The 20,524-nt window shown below is 41.8% G+C and overlaps 1 protein-coding gene across 8 annotated transcripts in view; it reads left to right on the top strand.

Moving 5' to 3' along the window:
* Positions 1–20,524, top strand: part of rdx (BTB/POZ and MATH domain-containing protein rdx) — a 37,825-nt gene that overhangs the window by 2,221 nt on the left and 15,080 nt on the right. For 2 of the 8 annotated variants that reach the window (XM_025299681.1, XM_011153497.2), the window contains exon 2: positions 19,785–20,007. The exons of 4 other annotated variants lie outside the window; for them this stretch is intronic. Coding sequence is in view for 1 of the 4 variants with exons in the window: in XM_025299680.1 (XP_025155465.1) it covers positions 60–121 (62 nt within the window). In the remaining 3 variants the exon portion in view is untranslated. Of the gene's footprint in view, positions 122–19,784; positions 20,008–20,524 lie in introns of all 8 variants that reach the window. 2 more of the 8 variants (XM_025299682.1, XM_025299680.1) reach the window with 2 other exon arrangements.

The raw sequence follows: 20,524 nt of genomic DNA, 5'->3' as shown, positions 1-20,524 counted from the left end.
AGGGTCCGGCCGGGGGGGGGGAGGCCTTCGGTATCGCGCTTGGAACTTTCCGACTTTCCATGAGAGCGCTGGAAATTGCCGCGACGGTCAAGGCGACTCGTACCTTCGACGACGCGCGACGGTGAGGAACGAAACACCCCGTGACGACAGTTGATCGTTTTTGTACACATGTTTTCCCCTCACTCTTTTGTTGGACGCTCGCTGTACACCATGTAGCGCTACTTCTTCACATGTCTCGTGAACAAAATATCGGAGTGGCACGGATCGTGACACGAAAAAGCTTATTACTTTCAGTTGCGTTTTCTAAACTATCTCGTAATGTTTCCATTTTTTGTTTTCTTTTCCAAAGTGTGAATTCATACCTTTGCTTCATTTCAAGAGCGGACTGCGTAACTTGGCACAGTTAAATAAAGGAGGAGTGCTCAGTTTAAGATCAGAGTCGCGGAGAAATACTATAATTTGCAGTGTTATTTCATTAAGTTTTCCATTATAGATATTCCACAAAAAATATTGCAGCAGTCTATTTTTTACAGCTGCATTTTTTTAAATCATCTCGTTTGAGCTTTCCATTTTTTGTTTTCTTCCATAAAGTATCAAATGTATGTTCACTTACGTTCTGAATGATCACGGTGCAGCTATAAAAAAAACAAGCTCTGGATCAAACTCACGGAGAGATATTTTACGATATTTTTAACAAACGCGAGAAACACTACCCTGCAGCGCTATTGTGTCAGATGTCTCCCACGGAAAGTCCCATTCCTCAATAGAATCGTAACGTGAGAAGGTCCACTTTTCATAACTGTTCCCAAATCATCTCGTAATGTGTCTATTTTTTTTTTTCACTTCTGCAAAGCATCAAATACGTGTCTACTTAGATTTTAAGTGGCCACAATGCAACTTGATACAGCTGTGAAAAACGGAGCAATTGAAGTCCATCGATGCGGAAACGCAGCACCGTGTTCTTCAGTTTTCCGTCAAACATGGAAAATTACGTCGCCGCAATTACGACGTTTCTCGGTAATTTTGAGACTCCGGCAAACATCGTTAACTCTTGTTAACATCTTTGCGCCATCATACGTCGATGGCGCCAATAACCGGTGCGATATTCAGTCGTCTCTCACTCTGTCTCTATTTTACGTACGAAATCTAAATCAACCGTGTATGGCAAATTGAATATATAGCCAATAGAGAGCCGATGAAACAAGCTCACGAATGAACGCATCGCGAATTGCATTGATTTATCACATCGTATCGCCGGTGATTCAGACTGAAATGACGGAGCTTTGAAATAATCAGAGCGAGTCAGCGTGATCGTAAACGTATTAACACGAGTCACATACGTTGAGATGATCTCTATTAATTGTCGTCGTCGTCGTCGTCGGCGTCGTCGCGATTTCGAGCGTCCGAAAGTTCTTGGTCAAGCGGACGAGCGGAGGGAGGAGCGACGAGGAATCAAGGTGAATACACCTTTTTATATGTTAGACGCCGACCTTCCTGAGACTGCTGCTGATGCGGACTCCGTCACGGCTCGGCGATTCTGCCTGCTTTCATGTAGACACACGTCCGACCGTGAACGCCGCGCTGTCGAGAGAGCGCGCGCGAGACTCGATGGAATTCAAACGTAGAGAAACGGCGCGCTCGCTCTCTCTCTCTCTCGCTCTCTCTCTCTCTCTCTCTCTCTCTCTCTCTCTCTCTCTCTCTCTCTCTCTTTCTCGTTCTCGTGCCTACGTTTCGTTTCATTTTTTTCTCTTTTCCTTACTCTTTTTGTCTCTCTCCTTCCTTCTTTTTTTCCTTCATTCGTATGTCGCGACAATTACACAAGGATGAGAATTCGCGCTGTCGCTAGGCATGGAGAAGAGGCACGAAGTTCTGCGAACGTGTGTTTCTCGAAAAAGAGCGAGCGGATGTTGACGACGATGATGATGTTGTAAACATTTTCATTCGGTGCACAGAGGAGAAAAGATCGGTTGAATTTACACAACGACGAGCAGACCAAACGCGTTCTGATTGAAGGAAATGGAACCTCTGGCTCTTAGAATCAAATTCATTTGATTATTACGAAGTAGTTCGTTTGATAGGAAATAATTATCCGTTTCCTCCGATCGAGGCGCGCTTTCTTCGTTCATTGCCGCATTAATTTCATTCATCTTTAAAGGTTCACCGGAATGAATTGCTCAGAGAGAGATGGAGGTTTTGATAATTATTGCGACGTGAAACAGTAGAGGACGTAAAGTGTGCAAGTTCCCTTGATTATATTTCTATCAAATCGTTTAATCGTTAAATTTTATCGTACACAATAACGTGTAATTCTTACTATTTTAATGCGGCAATAATCTGGCTCGCCGTAATCGGCGAAATCACGGTATTTTCAGTTTCGTCGATAGAACAGCTCTCTGATTACCGTTAGTCATTACTTCCCGCCGTAGTACATTACCACTTATATACCTATGTGTGTGTGGGTATGTGTGTGTGTGTGACATCGGCTCAACCAAAGCTGTGAATTAGACTATAAGATTTTCTCTTTCTTCCCCCTTCTCGTCCTCGATCGTGTAAACGCGCTGCGATTTGTGTAAACGCCTGCATTTCACACACGGTAATGTGAGAACCTGGTTTTTGAGATTTTCACTACATCTACTACGATCACGAAGCTCACGCATTTCTCACAATTATTCTCATAAAACACGGAAAAGAGATATTTACCGATTACCATTATGACCGTAGTATAAAAGGGTAACTGATTTCATCTGCAAAATTTATTGATTTATAATTTAGTACTACATCTAATACTCTTATCGATTTGTATTTTATTTGAAATTTACTTATATTTTTGCGCCATTCGTCTCATTTGATTTACTTAATTTTATTCGGTTGGTTTTACTTATCTCATTCGCGACACATGCCATCGTCACAGTGATTTTGACGGTGGCGTGCAATTTTCATGTTGTGATACGAGATTGAGTTCATTTTTTTCTCGACTGACTGAGACTGAGAAAATCACCAGCAGCGTCATGCTCCAATATTCTACACGTATTCTTTCCTTATCATACTGACTATTACGGGGGTCATTGTGTGATCTCAGTGAGACGAATCACTACGCAAGATGATACGATTCAACGCGTGCGATTGAATGTCGTGTCACCGGCAGTCGCCAGACTACGGCACACTATATAATATTGTCGTGTCTTATTGAGTCATGTATAAAATACAATTAATTGCAGAGCCAATGAAACGAGGTAAAAGACACGTGTGCGAGACAATTGAATTACATTTCTTTATCATTTCAGACCTTTGTAACTTGTACAAATGTACAATAAATGCCGCGCCAAATGTTGATCTTCGACAAAAATCTCCGAGTCACCGCTTCACCGCAATTTTTATTCGATCGAGTCGGATCTGACGTAGTTTCTCGCTCGAGTTATCTATACTCGTCCGGGAAAGCTCCATCTTTGCCGTGGATGTGTGAAATGCGCGCGCGCGTACACATTCACTCTGCCATTGTTGCCCGATAAGACAACATTGCGATGAGTCGATAAGTGAAGCCTCATTTCAACGTTCGTAATATAGATTCGAGACGGTATTAAAATTCTTACCGTTAAGGCACACTTTGTGCGCCATGAGAGAGCGAGAGCGATAAGAGTCGCGTTGGCGGTCACAGCGAAGAAGCAGAAGTACTCGGACCGCTACACGGATACCACTCGAGGTATCGCACACGTGTGCACGATTTATCGCCGGCTGCGCAAACACTACTCCATTGCATCTTTGTGGCCTAGCGTCTTTCATTACGTGTAACCACTACGTACGCACGTACGTGCCGCGTGCGTGCACGCACGCATTTCCGTGTCTCCTCGTTGCACTATTGTCATATTGCGCGTATTTTCTCGCGACGTGTGGCCTTGCCGCGTATCACACACCGCGAATTTACACGCAAAGATACCGCGATTGCGCGACCGCCTTTTTTTATTTCTACCATTCGAGAAGCGCGTTCGCTTCTCCTCCGCTTAAAACCTCCGTTTTAACGCCAGCGTTACACGACACGGCAGAACGTCGTACGTCCGATGTGACATTGACCATATCGCACTTGCGAATCTCTCGCTTTATTAGTCTACTAGTTGTGTGGATTTTTTTTTTTTTTTTTTTTTTTTTTTTTTTTTTAAGGAAATCTCACTCGAGAAATTGACTCGAGAAATAGACTTGTGTACATAAACTACGTCCATTCGCGCGAGAAATTTCAAGACAATACATAGGACAGCTATATCCCTCTTTCTGTCGAATAAAAAGGTCGAAATATCTCGATAGAGACAAAGCACGAATACCAGCATAGATTATCTTCGAATGTATTTTTTTAAACGCCCACAGTTTCCGTAGACAAGTCTATATGAATGGATTGTTTTGAGCAGTTTCTTCGATGTTTCGCGTGTCGCGTAGCATCACGGCATGTCTTAAACCGAAGGATAACGTTCCTTCGGCCATCGCCGAACTTTTTAATACATTTCGATACATTTCTTTTCGGCAAAATGTATACCCACTCCAAATTTTATCTCTCGTCGTCATTGCTGCGTTGTTATCACCGTAACTGTATGTAATCGATCGAACGATAACGTTGCTTGTCCAAAGTTACGTGTTAACGCGCAGTCGTTGCGAAATGTCTTCCCTATACGCGCCTTCGTATTGCGTGTATCGAGCGTGTAATTAGTCTAGCCGGTCATTTGCCTGCTATGTGTCCAATCAGAGGTTAATCGTTCGTGTTCGAACCTACGCCGATGTGTATCTCGACGATAAAGGTTTATTTCGAGTTTAACCTCCTTACTAGTCAAGGTTCCTCTGCGGTACGATTCCGCGACATGAATTTTAGAACGAGCGCGCACGGATTTTTTTCTTTATTGGCACGAAGAACCTTCGTTCAATATGTTTACGACTCTTAAATCTCACACGCGAATTCGAAAACTTGTCGTTATCGGACGTGCATTCCGAACGCATTCGTGTTCGCCACCCGTCCTCGTCAAACCGCTCTCCTGTTCCAGACGTCGTTTGTCCTTGCTGTAGCATTCAATATTCTAGATTAATAAGAGGAGGAGAAGGAGAGGACAGGCTAAAAGTAGAGAAAAAAAACTTGTCCAATCTAAATTTCAGATGGACATGCACTGTTCCGAAAAATTCAAATCTCGAAACTCGAAGATTAGGAGAATCTCGTCAAAGATCGAATATCGAGATAATATTGCGAAATACAATATTGTTCCAAAATTATAGTATAGTTATAATATATAGTTATTCCGAGGAGAAATTATCTTCGAAAACAAATTTATTAATATGCGATAAGAAATATATAATTTCACGTTATAAAATGTATAATTATTTTATTTTCTCTCTCTCTCTCTCTCTCTCTCTCTCACTCTTATTTCTTCTTGGTATATTTCCTTTTGTCTTTTATACATAATAAGCAATTTCTTCCATATATATTTGCAAAATAAAATAATGACAATATATATTAATTTAGATGTTATTATTGGTTATTATCGCATATATATTTTATTTTATTAACATTTCGGTAGGAATTATTTGCATTTCGGCACATCGTCTCGGTACTCGCGGATTTCGGTATTACGACTCTTTGAGGAAATTGCTCCACGTTTTAAATTTTCTGTGTGTTTCTTTTTCTATGAACAATATATGTCCACTAAATTTTGTTTCACTTTCCGATCTGTCGCCGGAGACGACACTCAGTTTCAGCTTGGTCGTGTCGTGTCGAAATCGGCGAACCGGAAAAACCGCGGCCTTGCCACGGTAATGTTATCGTTTGCGTCACGATATATATTTTCTCATCGGCGGCGGCGGCGGAGGAGGAGGAGGAGGAGCAGAGCGGGACGCAAACGCGGGGAACGGCTTTGAATGTGCTTTGTGCCATCGTCGAACAGCTGGTCTCGCATGCGCGCGTGACCGCTCGCCGTTAATCGCCGATGTGTGTGCTCGTATGAGAGTTCCCGTCTACTGTTACTAATACTATCACCGCTACACTACTATTACCACACCACTACCGCTCTGTTACCACCACTATTAGCCCGAGCACTTTGGTTCGTGCTATATACAATCGTGGATGAGAACACCTGCCCATTGCGAATAACATCAATTACCGCTGCTCGATGCCGTCATTTCGATTAATCCTAGATTGGCAATACGCGTAAACATCGCGTAAACTCCGCGCATTTTGCAAGGCGCGCTGTTACGTTGAGAATATAATTTTCTTGTTTAATCTTACTTTTCCTTTTTCCTCCGAAAAATACGTGGCTGTTGTAGGCACGATGCTATATTTAATGTGTGGAAATTATTTTATAACGATATAATACATATAGAAACAAAATATATCGTGAGAAAATAAAATAAAATATATGAATTGTACGTAACGATGTACTTTACATGCACGGCACTATATCGTCTGATACATCGGTAATACGATCATTTTTTTTTTTTACAATACTAAAATTTTACAACATTAAAAATTTTCGAGATTTCACGTACGCAGTTTCCGTACGCGCTATAGAGAAAAATATTACATTTTATAAGCATATTGAAATTAGATAAAAGCAATAATATATTCGATCGTGTTGCTTAATATATCGCCAACGCGATCGTTTCTTTCACTTAGAAAGTTTTCGAGACTTTAAGCACGTGAAAATTCATTCGTTATTACCAACAAGTGCGTTTTAGTACAAGCCAAAGTTACAACACGTGACGTGACCTTCGATCAAAGTTATTGTCCGATCGACCGTGCGAATTTACATTACTAAAAGTTTCGTCAATAAACCGTATTTGGTGACAACAACGACGCAGACGCCAGCCGCGAGTACTTCGGATAAATTGAATCTTGATCTTCATCGAGTATCGCACAGTTGCTGGTTTTCACTTCAAGGACCTCACGATCGAAATGCGATTTCATTAATCGACCGTTAATTAGCTTCATAAGAGCGTGCAGAGTCCGATAATGTGGAATAACACTTTCTGTTGCTTAGGTTTAGCTTAGAGTCGGTTTTAGCGTCCGATGTAAGTCCCTGGGGCCGAATTTTCGGCGAATTATTTGCATATATTATCACGCATGGCAGTCGAGACCAATCGATGTTCGGAGCACGATGAAATAAAGCCTGAATAACACGTGCGCGCGCACGCACACATACAAAAGAAGGAAAAGAAAAAGAAGGTGGCCGTTGAGGCAGAAGGAAGGTTGGTAAGAAGGAAGGAAGGAAGGAGGAAGAAGAAAAAAAGAAGAAAAGAAAGAAAGTTGTCCCTCGACGCACGGTGGCAACTTTCGGCTTCAAGGGCCCTGCGTTTCCCTCTCGAGGGCTTGTTTGCGCGTGTATGTGTGTGCGCGCGCGCGTATATATATGATCGCCCTTCCATCCTTCTCTTTCTTTACCCTCTCTCTCTCTATATTAGACGATGAATCCGTCGGAATTCATATCGGAGAACCGCATTGTGTAAGGATTTTGTGTTAAAAGAGGACAGCCGTCAGCGAGACTTCGTCTCATTCTCCGTTCCCTTTTGTCGTCGTCGGATTTTTCGGGTGAATCGGGAGAACGTGAGGTGAAAACTTATGAGTGAGTGAGAGAGAGAGAGAGAGAGAGAGAGAGAGAGAAGGGGAGAACGAGCGAACAAAGAGGTATATTCGTGCATTTTAGGGAGATTCAGTGCGTAGGAAAAAAAATTTCACTTTGCTAAAGTTACTGCAGTTTGTTATACGTAAATAATCTAGTGCTCGAGGAAAATTCTTTCCTAAAACGCGTATCGTGAATCTGTATGGTAAAAAATGAAAAGTCAAAACTTTATGTCTCAGAAAGTACATTCAGACGAAATTCCAGACGAAAATAACTTGTTCGTTATGTATATCCGTTGACAATTAAAAAAATGTTAATTAAATGACACACATTCTCTTTATATTTACGTTTGTTGTTTTGACTTTAAATTCAATGTAAAAATAATACAAGAGATAATAAAAGATATGCGAAAAAAATAGCTGAAATAACTTGTGAGAAATGTTGAGACATTTTTGTTTGCATAACACGAGCATAAAAATTGGCATATCTTGACGTAATTTTCTTATATTAGTTGCCTTATATTAGCATACACGAGACATTATTTTACTCGTATTTAAAATTAAAACTGAAACAAAGTGGAAAGTGTCAGTGCCAATTAATAAATATTTGTAGTTTATCAACAAACATATATGAGTGCGCTTTATTCTCTTAAAATTTAGAGTGAACATCCTGAGATAAAATTGACATTTTATCGTTTACCGTGTATCTTTGTGTCTCTATATTGATACAAAAACTAAAATATGAAAGTAATGATACGTGTACTCCCAATAGGAACATATTGCGACGGTATTTTTCGCTTTCATGCAAGTTTGTTTCCAAAAGGACAACGTAAATAAATGCGCAAATGCGCGCGTGTATCGGTTCCAAGTAGAGATGTGCGAATCAAGAATTTTTATGTCGAATCGAATCTCATTTTTTAAATTCGAATCGAATCAAATCTATGAAATTTCATTCGAATCGAATCGAATCATTAAAAAATTTAACATGACTATTAAACATGCAAATAATGATGGAAGGTTTTAGTATGAAAGGGAATATTGACATTGTAACATCATCTTAAAGTAAGATAAATATTTAAAATAATTCATAATTAAGTTATTAATTATGAGTTAAGTTAATTACAAGTTAAGGATTCAAACATACAGGCCCAGTTTTGTAGCTGATTTGATTCGTATTCGAATCTTCACGATTCGAAATTTTCGAATTATTCGGATTCGAATCATAGGGATTCGGAATCGAATCGAATCGAATTACATTAGATTCGATTCAAATTCGAATAGTTTGCACATCTCTAGTTCCAAGGAACGCGATTTGCCGGCAGGATTTATCGTGAAATGACTAAATCGAAGTTGAGAGAATATCAAAGATGCAAGGAGGCTACATAAACGCAATCGAATGTGTATTGTGTATATGTATGTATGTATATATACGATATACACGAAAGCTTATCAAAGTTATCGCTGAGCAACCAAACGGCGAGCAAACAGCAGCGATCACAGGGGCCAAATTGGGTACAAGGTTCCGAGTATCATAAAAGGGAGCAACGATGCATCGGCTTCTTTATGGTAGTCGGCACAGATAGAGACAAAAGAATCATTTTAACTGCGTCGAGAAAGTTTATCGACACACACACACACACACACACACACACACAGTTACGATTTCACCGGGAATTTCAAGTAACCACGCCTCTCTCTCGTTTCTGAGATTACTGTTTATGTTTTCCTTTCATGATCGCACGTCGAGGTTCCTAAAACTTCTTCCTTTATTCTTTAGACTCTTAAACGCACAGGAAAAACAACTCCATTTAATGTAACCGAGATTTTGTTATCTGAGGCCAAGTGAAAATCTGATGGTAGAGGAACAGAAAAGGTTCCTCCTATAGGTTAAGGCCTTTACAGGCCTTCTACTTTGTAGAAAATCCATAACCGTATAACCATAAGGCCGTAAGAAAACTAGTCAATCAGTGTCGATTATTCTTCTTGCGCTAGAGATATAATCGATTGTGATTAGATCAGTTTTCTTATGACCTTACGATTACGGTTAATAAATTTCTTCCACACGCAGTGGCCTTTACCGTTCAGTTTATTGTCATTGTTATTAGCCTTTTGTTATCTTAAGCGAGTTTTAATCCGTCTGAATGTCTAGACGAACGTTTACGATCGCAGCAAGGTATCATTTTGTGTCACCGAACTTTTTGTCTGGTTCTCATCAAGTTGCACGAACCGAGAAATTATTTTCGAGCGATAAACGTCGGTGACTGATAATCGTTTGATTCGCGATTCTTAATATTCATGAACCGTTTATCCGTGTGCCACGAATTTCCAGGGGATTCCAATATCCTTATTCTATAACTTTGACGATAATGTCGTTCTTGTTAAGCGTCGCTCTGGTATTGTATGATGTATTGTACAGTCGGCTGTAATTAAACGTTACGACACTTGTTTCCGATGAGTTTCTGTCAGTAATCTTTAGCAGATCCATATTTCCCTATTGGACACGGGATACGTTGCTCAAGATTCATCGGAGAAAAGTGTTGCAAGCTTTGATCAGCCGACTGTACATTTGTTTGCACAACGCTTTATACACATTTTTCCCAATAAAGTTAAGAGCGCATCAAGATTGCGAGCCTCTATGAATTGATTTGCATGATAACTGGTTAGGACAACAGTCAAAGTGATGAAAGCATGAACAGTAAAACCTAATCTAACTAACCTGTTTCAAAACATTTTGAACGCTTTTTCGGATACAGTTCGCGGATGCAGTCGATGGTCCAATGAGAGATCTTGAAAATTCTGAAAAAATTTCCTCTGAAAAGTTTCTAAAAAATTCCCGGGGATTAAATCATCTCATTCGACATCCAGTGCCTTCCAAATTGTATCCGGAAAATATCAAACTGTTAAACTATTTATATTTAAAACCCAATGTGTACATGATAGGGATGTTGACTTTTTTATTGTACTTTTATCTGATAGATAGGGATATAATAGAGATAATATCTCAAATTTTTAATTCTCTTCCGTTGCGATTGATCATCGTCGGATATCTCATACATATTGTCACTTTAGTTCCTCAATGTTGTCATAACAGATTACCAAGCAGACTCATGAATAGTAGTTCGCAATCGTGACCATTTAACGCGCTTCTAATTTCTCCAAAAGATACATGTCTGAACGCTGTTACGCAGGCGAGTGCATCTGCGTTGAGAATTACAGAGCAAGCCTGCTGCGAGGCGTAAGCAGAGAAAAAAGGAATAAGAGAGGAAAGGAATGGAAAAGAATCGAGAGGAAAGTCGAGTTTACGTATACGATTAACAAATGAAAGACGCAGTTGTCGAAATAGAATCGAGATAATTTCCTCGACTTCTAGTTCCTACGACGTATTCTCCGCGCGTCCTTCCAGGGCCGAAGGATTACTTTGGGCTGGATATTAAGAAGGGGAGGGAAGCACGCTTCCCGGGCCCTCAACTCGTTTCTAACAGGGGCCAGTGACTCGGGTATATGGGATATACCGGACGACCTTGGGCCTCACGGCCAATTTGCGAGGTCCGTTCCCTCCAGATGCGCCCTTACAGCCGTCTTATTAACCGCGAAGGATACCCGAGCCTTCTCCTCTCGCCTTTCCGGCCTGGCCTCTTCCTCGCCGGTTATTGTCGTCGTCGTCGCCCATGTCATGTCTCTTCGGTACCAAAAAGAATTCCCGCTCTTCACCGCCTGCAGCAGCTGCTGGTCCTCTTGCGAATGATGCGAACCGTTCGATCACTCCCGAGAATGCTTTGAACATTTGCTTTCGCAAACAGGCAAACAGCAAACTCCATCGCGCGATAAACGCAATAAGTCGCTTGCTTATGTTCACACAGCGAATCTCACCGACCTCCGGACGCGTCAACTACCGTCAAATTTCTTATGGTTTCCGCGCTATTTTAAGCAGCGAACTTAATTCTATATGACCTTATAGTCGAACCCATCTCGATATCTCTCGCTTTTCGTTCCAGACGATTCTGCATAAGCCGACTTTGTCTTTATCACCTTTTTACCTATTTCATGGAAATAATATTCTTAGTACAATGTATTTAACATTACACCATAGAGGAAAAGAAAGGAAAGGAAAAGAATAGGAAGAAAAGTTTTTATCAATGGTACACCCAATACACACACATATACACACACATACATATATATATATATATATATATATAATCACACATATAATTAAATCAATCGCGTCAACGTTCATTACCGACAGTCTGTTCGTATTTGCGATTTGTTTGTATTTCCAACGTGATGAAAAAAGAAAAGGGAAGACCTCTTGTATGGCAAAAATATAGAAGTTTTATCCGAAGCCCGATTTGTGTACGATTTGTGTATCGTGTATATCGCGAATTACCGCCTACGGTCGTTGAACCGCCATTAGCAACCACTCAATGCAAACGTCGAAAACAAAGACAGCAGTACGCGCGCTTATCGTCGTTTTTTTTTCACAACGCTTAATTGTATACTTCGAGACTCGTTACTTTGTAATCGACTCGTTTCGCCGTTATTTAATTCGTTCATTCGACGAGGCAATAATGTCGTGTGTTGGTTAGTGCATGCACACATATGTAGTTGTAGTGCGTGTAATCTTGGTTGCATGCGCGCGCTCATCCACGGTAAACAATACATTGGAGCATGATGCAAAATTAAACTGCGCGTAAGTAAACTTTTAAAGATAAGCGATAAAAGTACGTGGACTTTATAACTCGCGCGAATTTGGGTTGTAATTCGTTAACGCGCGTTAACACGGTGTTTTTTTATCTATCATTATTACACAGTATATGATATTGTTAAGAAAATTACGTATTACATATTGGCATATATAACAAAGTATCACATACTAGGTAAAACAGCTGATATCACTGATAAAGAAAATATACATTAATATAAATTACAGTACTGATACATAAAATACGCAGTCACCACAAACGATAACAAACAATAGCCTATGATTACATGCTGTAATAACATAACGAGTAATGATGTATACCGTGTGGATAATGGCGGACGCTGATATCGCTGCGTTATGCCGTTGAAACGACTTTGCTGCACGAACGGCTGCGAATTTTACGCCTACGCGTCATTTTCTTTGTATACCGCACGCGACCTACGAAGAAAGAGAGGCGGAATTTATCGAGGCTGACAGATAATAACCACATGCGCTCGCACGCTCTTTCGTCACTTTCTTTAGCTAATCCTTCCTCGAACGACGGACTTGATTGATTCACCACGCGCAACTCCCTCGGAAACTCGGCGATTTTATTCCATCGTTCTGCTGCCGTCGCCGAAATGTAGCAATTTATAAGCGCGTCGTCTTTTTCGTATCTGTCTCTCTTTGTTTACCTCCACTTCAGTTGCGGTACAATCATTCCGAATACAAAGATGAAACGGTGTTAGAGTCTCGAATGGTTATCCGCAGCAATACGCTTCACGACGATACAGTGAGAGAAAAGTACGATCGCGATTCTGCCAAGATTAGTAGTAATTTCCAGTGCTAACCGATATATTTCCTACGAATAAAAGAGTATGTGTATTATTATTATTATTATTATCATACGTGCGTAAAGTTATTATCACTAATATTATAGTAACGTTTGCTACTAACAAAATTATTATTAAATTATTGTCAAAAGATGAGTCTCCTCTGATAATAATTCTTTCATTTCAACGCGATCACAAATACCAAGTATCTTTTCCTTAGTGCACACGATTACAATCTAAATCTTCCGCCGGGTGTCTCAGAAATCTCAAGATAATTGACATTTCAACAAATAAGGAAAATCTCCCGACAGTTGGACGTTCTGGCAAATATTTTTATCGTATTATTTTCTCGCGACATAAGCATAAATGCGAATGTCGATATGCAATATGCAAGATGCAACGCATCGCGCATTATCGCCGGTATGTCAATATAATATTAAAATGTAACAATGGACGCGAAAAATTTAAGAGGGAAAGGAAGGGAACAAGAAACCGGAATATTTTGAACACCTCGATGTATACGGGAAATAAAACCTCGCGATATTGACTCCCTTTTACGATATCCGACCGCGCTCCTCTGACCCGTGTTTAATCTGGGAAATCAAAGAACCGCGATAATCATCAAGTGCCGTGTACATATTTGTATTATCGCGTTACATAAGGTATCAATTCAAGGCGCGCGCATATATACCTCTGGCACTCGTAGGCTATTGGGCGTTGTGTGTCTGTTATCATTTCGTGACGGAGATCGCGAAACCGATGTACCGTGAATCGTTGAAAATCATCAGGTCTCGCGAGCAAAGATCAAAACCGACGCAATTTCGGCACCGAGTTGAAAGCATCATTCTGCTTACACCGAATACCGCACTTTGTCCGTTCGGGCAGCTAGAGCACGAAGCTCTCGCGTTATCGCACGTATTCGTCGAAAACTGTACTCGGCGAGTTATCGTTATCAGTCTCCACTTGCAACTCGTGCATACCCATGCCAGCTAAGAGCGAAGAATATGACTTTATCTGCACGCGTTTCTACGAAGCTCGCCTCTCTTCTCACCACTCTTCTCCTTTTATCGCCCGTACAAACTCGAAAGTCATGAACGCGCCTCGATGTTTCCGTAGAACGAGAGATAACTTGAAAATTGAACGTTGCGACATCTTCGTGCAGTTCCATTGACTCCTTTTTTACTCGATATTATAAATCTGTATAAATTTATACACAGAGTCTACAGAGTGCCAGGTACAATTTCAGCAACAACAATATCTCCCATTTTACCATTTTCCCATTTATTTTCCCATAGCTGGTGCAAAATGTTCTACTATCACACTCGCATATCTCGTCTTGTTAGAAAGCATTCTTTCCCAAGATTGTGGCCAAATTAACGCAAAGTCTAACCAATTCTCATCATCAGTCAGACAACTTTGTTCGTTCTCAAGAACGTCGAAAATCACCGCGGATACATCCACACACATCCTCGGTGCATCCTCCTCGCTTGCTCGCGAGCGTGCGTGTGTACATGTCCTCCTCGCGCGGAGCGAGCGACAAGTTGCAAACAGCGCGTGCAAAACGCTTCCCCTCCCCTCTCCTATCCTCTCTCCTTTCCTCTCTCGCGAAGGCGAGTCGCACGCATCGCAGCGCTCCGCTCCACGTCGCGCCGCGCGCGCGGCGCCCTTGAAGAAAGTCAGTCTTTGTCTTATCACACACTCGGCTTACGCCGCGCGTCAACCTTGACTTCGTCGTCTTCTCGCCCCTCCGCGCTCACACGCGTCCACTACTGACTTTCCTGCGAAAATCGACCGTCCCGACTTCGCGACTCCGCCTCGCGGACTTTGCCTTATGAGGGTGCCCTATTGCGCTCTCCTCCGATGCGCAGGATTAGGATCAGGACGAGACCCCGCGATCGACAAGGAAAGGAAAGAAGGGGAACATTTGCAAGTTTAATCGCCGCAAAATCGCGCAAAGGAGCGCGGCTCCTCCGACCACTCCTGAGACCTTGCGATGTTCACTTTCTCTCAGTCAGTCTCTCTCTCTCTCTCTCTCTCTCTCTCTCTCTCTCTCTCTCTCTCTCTCTCTCTCTCTCTCTCTCTCTCGCCCTTTCGCGCGAAAGAGAAAACTTGCCCGTCGAGAGAAACATCTCCTATCGCGCGACACGATTCTCTCTTCATCTCACGGACAATGTTTAGAGCAAGCCGGAATTTCGTCCTTCGAACGTGGCGAGCAATCTTACCGCTGATTGAGCGATGATCGGTAAAATCGCAATCAGCCGGACTTCTCGCCGCATTGTCCTCGACTGGCCGAGTAACATTGTGCGGCGCGGCCTTCGTGTGAAACAAAAGCTTACAACCAGGCACGGAGCGCGTTTAACGTTAAACGCGCGCGGTCAGCATGCGATTCGACAGTCGCGCGGCGGATCGAATACGGCGCGGTAGCGCCGTCTTATTTCCATCGTCATCCCGTCGTTGGCTTGAGGTCACGCTTCGTCCCTCGCCTCTTTCGTGCAGATTCGCGCACTTTGAGTGATTCCCCGGCTGATTTCGACAAATAACAGTTAAAATACTTGTACCGTTTCTTGCAGCAAAAAGAATAAACGCATGCGCGAACGAATTCTCGCGCGTTAAAAAAATAAGAGAGAAACACATGTTGCGTCACAAGCTTTAGTAGTCGCGACTCACGTCGTCGACGTGCGAAACATGCGCAGCGATATGCACCGGCAGTAGCGACAGCTGCGCGAGGAGGAGGTGCACGCGTAATCGCGATAATCGTAAAGCGATATTTTTAGCCTCGCGCTACGTTGCACTTGGTCGCCTCCGCGACCTTCCGATCTTGACACTGAGACTTCCTTTTTCTATCGCTTTTTCTGCGCTCACGAACATGGCTTGCCATCAGCAAGCGGACGCGCATTCGCTCCTTCGCACTTTTATATATGCGTGCGTGCGTGCGTGCGTCGTTAGCTAACGAACGTTTACCAGTCTTATGAAACGACCGGATGAATCAGATATGGAAAAAAAATATATGTGTATGTATATATATATATATATATATATATATTATATCACATATTACATGTATTACATATATATATATATATATATATATATATATATATATATATATATATACAGGATGTCCCATTTTTAAATTTCCATTCAAATATCTCAGAAAACGTTAAATCGAAAAATGATTCAGACAGAAAAGTTGTTTGATTTGAAGAGGAACATAAAACAGCGATAGCATTTTGTTTATAGATGGTGCCACTTTCGAAATATTCATTGATCATCGATTTTCTTAAATGGAAATCCCAATTTTTTATTATATCATCTTTTTCTACTAATTAATTTGAACAACTTTTATCTGAAACATTTTTTTATTTGCCTAATATTCTTTGAGATATTTAAGAAAAACTTATATATTACACACACACACACACATACACACACACACACATATATATATATCGCTAATTATGAAACATGTCGAGCGTGCTACATTTTTTTGCACTCATCGCGGTGAAAAAACGCATTTGCATCAGAAATGCAATCTCATCGCGATGATATCACGACGACGACACATGTCCACGTTCGTTCAATGGTATATTATCGGCCGAGGAGATGCAGAATCGTCGAGCGAAGAAAGAAAATGAAAACATGTCGCTCGAGGATATTTTTGCGAAATCGTTTACGTAACATTTCTCTCCTTACCTTCGACGCGACTGTGCGTGTTTCAACGTTCGTCGTGAAACAAATGAGCGCGCGCGCGTCTTTCGATATCGTGCTCACACCCGAATGAGTGTCGGCAATACCTTGATGCAACAATCACGATAATAAATGAACCGCGAACGCGTTCTGGTTGAAGGAGACCGAATTTCTGGTTCTTACAAACCGAAACGAGGTGGACACAGAAACATTACTTTCTTTTGTTCAAGATTTTCTGGAAACTTTATCTGGAGAATATATTTTCTTTCTGTTAAATAGGATTTTTTATTCTTCTAACAAATTCTTCTAACAAATTCAGTTTTAAGAACCAAAAGTTCTGTTCCCTTTGACGAAAATGCACTTAGTTTGCGGTTTATCGCCACGTTAGTTAGTCAATCAATACCTCCCTTTCTTTTGTCTTTTTTTTCTTCCCTTTTTTCTCGGTTTCTCGTACATCTATACAAGAAAAAAGATTCTCAGTTTGTATGAAACTGAACTGATACCGACGACAACTTAGTGACGATATCGCTGCCCCCGCTCAGCTGTTTTAAAACTTGCTTGAGATAATCGAAAACGATAGACTGATTAGAAACCTCTTCTGCACAAGGTGGGTGGGTGGGTGGGTGTTTTTCTATTTTTATGAGTTTTCCATCTGGACCCTATTCTTCCCAAGCGACGGAAAATTCAGCTACACTCACGAAATCGCTTCTGTGCACGCTACGTGCGCGCGCGTGCGTTTACTCGCGGTTACTAGCGATTCGCAGCCGCTGTAATTACGTGATTTTGATGTACTGTAGACGATTAAGTTTTCACCTAACTTCCTCGTTTTCACCAGTCCGCCAGTCCGAGGCTCGCTCCGTTCTACTTTCCCCTGAACTCTCGCGGCCCGACCCACGTTTCCGTCGTGTCTGAATCGAGCCCCGGCTTGGTTGGATATCTCAATCTCGACTCGATATCGACCTATCGACCCACCGACGGTGCCATTAGAGTTGTCCCGCCTGATTCCCATCTGACTCTGTCTCGTTACGTTATTTTTCTCGTTTAATCTAGCAAATCGCAAGCAAATAGAAGTACGGCACTTGCGCGCGTTTTCTCTCTGTTCCCTTCTGGATTTAGGCCTGTTTCACTTTCTCCTGCCATTTAGACTCGATACGGAAATAATATCTCGAGAAAGAGCGATCTCTCAAACTAATATCCACGTTGCATTTGTGTCTCTTCTCTCGGTCATAATATTTACAAATCAACGTAACACCTTATGTATTACGCGCCGCTAGTGGAAAAGAAGCAGTTATTAATAGGCTGTTTCCGGTCGGTGAGACGTTAACATTGCAATCTAATCGTAGTTTAACTTTTTTCTCCCTAGCGCGCATCTGTCGTCCCTTTTAGTACATATGAACATTCTTTTCCTTTCACTCTCGCATATCGCCAGGAGACATGTTTAAAAAAATCTCCAAATATTAAATATTGTAAATTCTTCGAATCTCAATTTAATATTAACTTATTATAAATACACTAAACTCTTTAAATTGACAACACGAATATTTGAGAGAGATTTATTCGTGTTATTCTTAAATTGTTCGATAGATATTGACATAATAATAATAAAACACTCAAATATAATCCGACGATTTTTCGCACATAGCGTGTCCACTTTCCTCGGCGTGCACATTTTATGCATGCGCGCGAGAAAAATTCGAGGAACGATCGCCGTATGGGCTCCCAAAATATACTTGGCATATTCCAGTCGATACTTACGTTCCTGATGTCATTCTCTCATCGACGGAAACATCTCGCTGTTCCGCTTATACTTTCTAGCGCGATCGAGTCCCGTGCCTTCGCTTTCTCACAAAACAGAGCGGCGTTACGATAAAATCGTTCGTGTGTCTCTCTTCCTCCTGTGCCGGCCCCGTCTTCTTTGCCCCAAATAACGACTCTCCCTCTGTGCGACTCGATCCAACGATGCCCGCGGCGGTATCTAGCGCAAAAGCAACGTGGGAGTATATCGCGTTGGAAGTGGCGTGGAAGTGAAAGTTACGGCGTCGAACGAACGAACGAACGAACGAACGAACGAACGAACGAACGAACATACGTACATACATGTGTACAGTTGAACAGAAAACGCGATCCGCTGAAAAGTTGCCGTAAAGCAAAGATGTGATACACACATACTCGCTCGCTCGCTTACGTGCGTGAATGCATGCGTGTACTCTCGCGAAAGAAACCGGAGAAATTCATGAAACGAAAGCGCGCGTTAGTGTTGACATGAGGAGCAAGGAGGAACAAGGATAAAAGAGGAAACCAGAAGAAGAAAAAAGAGAAATGAACGAATGTACTAGCGATATAACAATAATAATAATAATAGCAATAATAGTAATAATAATGATGCATTGAAGCGGGCTGCCGATTCGCAGCGCATGATTCAACTGGCGATCAGCCATATCGAATTTTTAATTAAATCTTCGCTCTTCTCTCTCTCTCTCTCTCTCTCTCTCTCTCTCTCCCTCTCTCTCTCTCTCTCTCTCAAAGATCCAGGAAGCAGGCAGATGCACACACGCACAGCTGCTCTCTTTCACTCGATCGCGGCACTTTCTCCGTCTGCGCTTTCGCGATTCCTTTCCTCGTCAGTCACCTTTTCGATCCCGTTTACTGGTCACCGTGATAACTCGAAAGCTCTCTTAACGTCGGATCTCATGTCAATCTCCGTGTGGCAATTAGTTCTGAGATTAACGAGTGGTTCGGGCTTTTTTTTACCTCCAAATCTGAAGAATAGTTAGACGATATAGAGAACCTGCGAGAACCTCTCGTCATCGAAAACTAAATCGCGGATTTCTTTTCGAAAATTTATAATACATTGTCTGCAAAACGTAATTAAATAAAAGGAGCGCAGACAAAGGATTTTTCTTAATTCAGATTGGTCGAATGGAAAATACTTAAATGTATCATTGATATAATCGTACTCATAATCATAATTATTGTTATAACAATGTCTCAATGAATTTAGGCCTGCTGGGGCGCACATGTGAATCTAGCGTGGCGGCCAACATGTGAAAGGATTAAGAGGACACTCGCGTGACGGAGTTGCAGACGAATCGAGCGAATCTCGTCGTATGTCACGTGCGAAAGATGGACTTGTATGGAAGAGAGGAGTTCAATTTGATTTCTATTTCCCGGTTAGTCAGCAGCCATCACAGCGATGGCGTCTGATGAACCTGCGCGGGACTAACGTACGTTGACTCACCAGTCGACATATTTTCCGTACTTGGCGCACGTGAGCACCATCGCGTGTCCTGCGTACCCTTCCTTCACTCTCTCTCTCTCTCTCTCTCTCTCTCCCTCCCTCTCTCTCTCTCTCTCTCTCTCCCTCTCTCTCTCTCTCTCTCTCTCTCTCTCTCTCTCTCTCTCTCTCTCTTTATTCTTCTCCTCTTCCTCTCTTCCTGTCGGCCTCCCACCTTCCGCACCATTTCACTCATTGGATTCGCATGAATTGATCGACCGTCGATGACCTTAACTCTAATAAAATCCTGCCGCGACTGTGAAAGATCTATAGCATGATTAACATAATTTTGCCATTCGTGAGGAAGCGAAAGAAAACTAGACTCGTTGCTATTAAACGATCCGATATGTACCTCTCGTCGTGCATCTCGTCTTCTTGCTTCAACTGATAGTACGTGCTCCGTCTAAATATTCATATATTGATAATACCGTCCTTCCTTACTGAATGCTTTGTGTATAGTGAAAGTG

Source organism: Harpegnathos saltator, unplaced genomic scaffold (genome assembly GCF_003227715.2).
Source record: "Harpegnathos saltator strain DR-91 unplaced genomic scaffold, Hsal_v8.6 scaffold289, whole genome shotgun sequence".
NCBI lineage: Eukaryota > Metazoa > Arthropoda > Insecta > Hymenoptera > Formicidae > Harpegnathos > Harpegnathos saltator.
The sequence above is the reverse complement of the archived record's forward strand: the minus strand, read 5'-3'. Positions and strand labels throughout refer to the sequence as shown.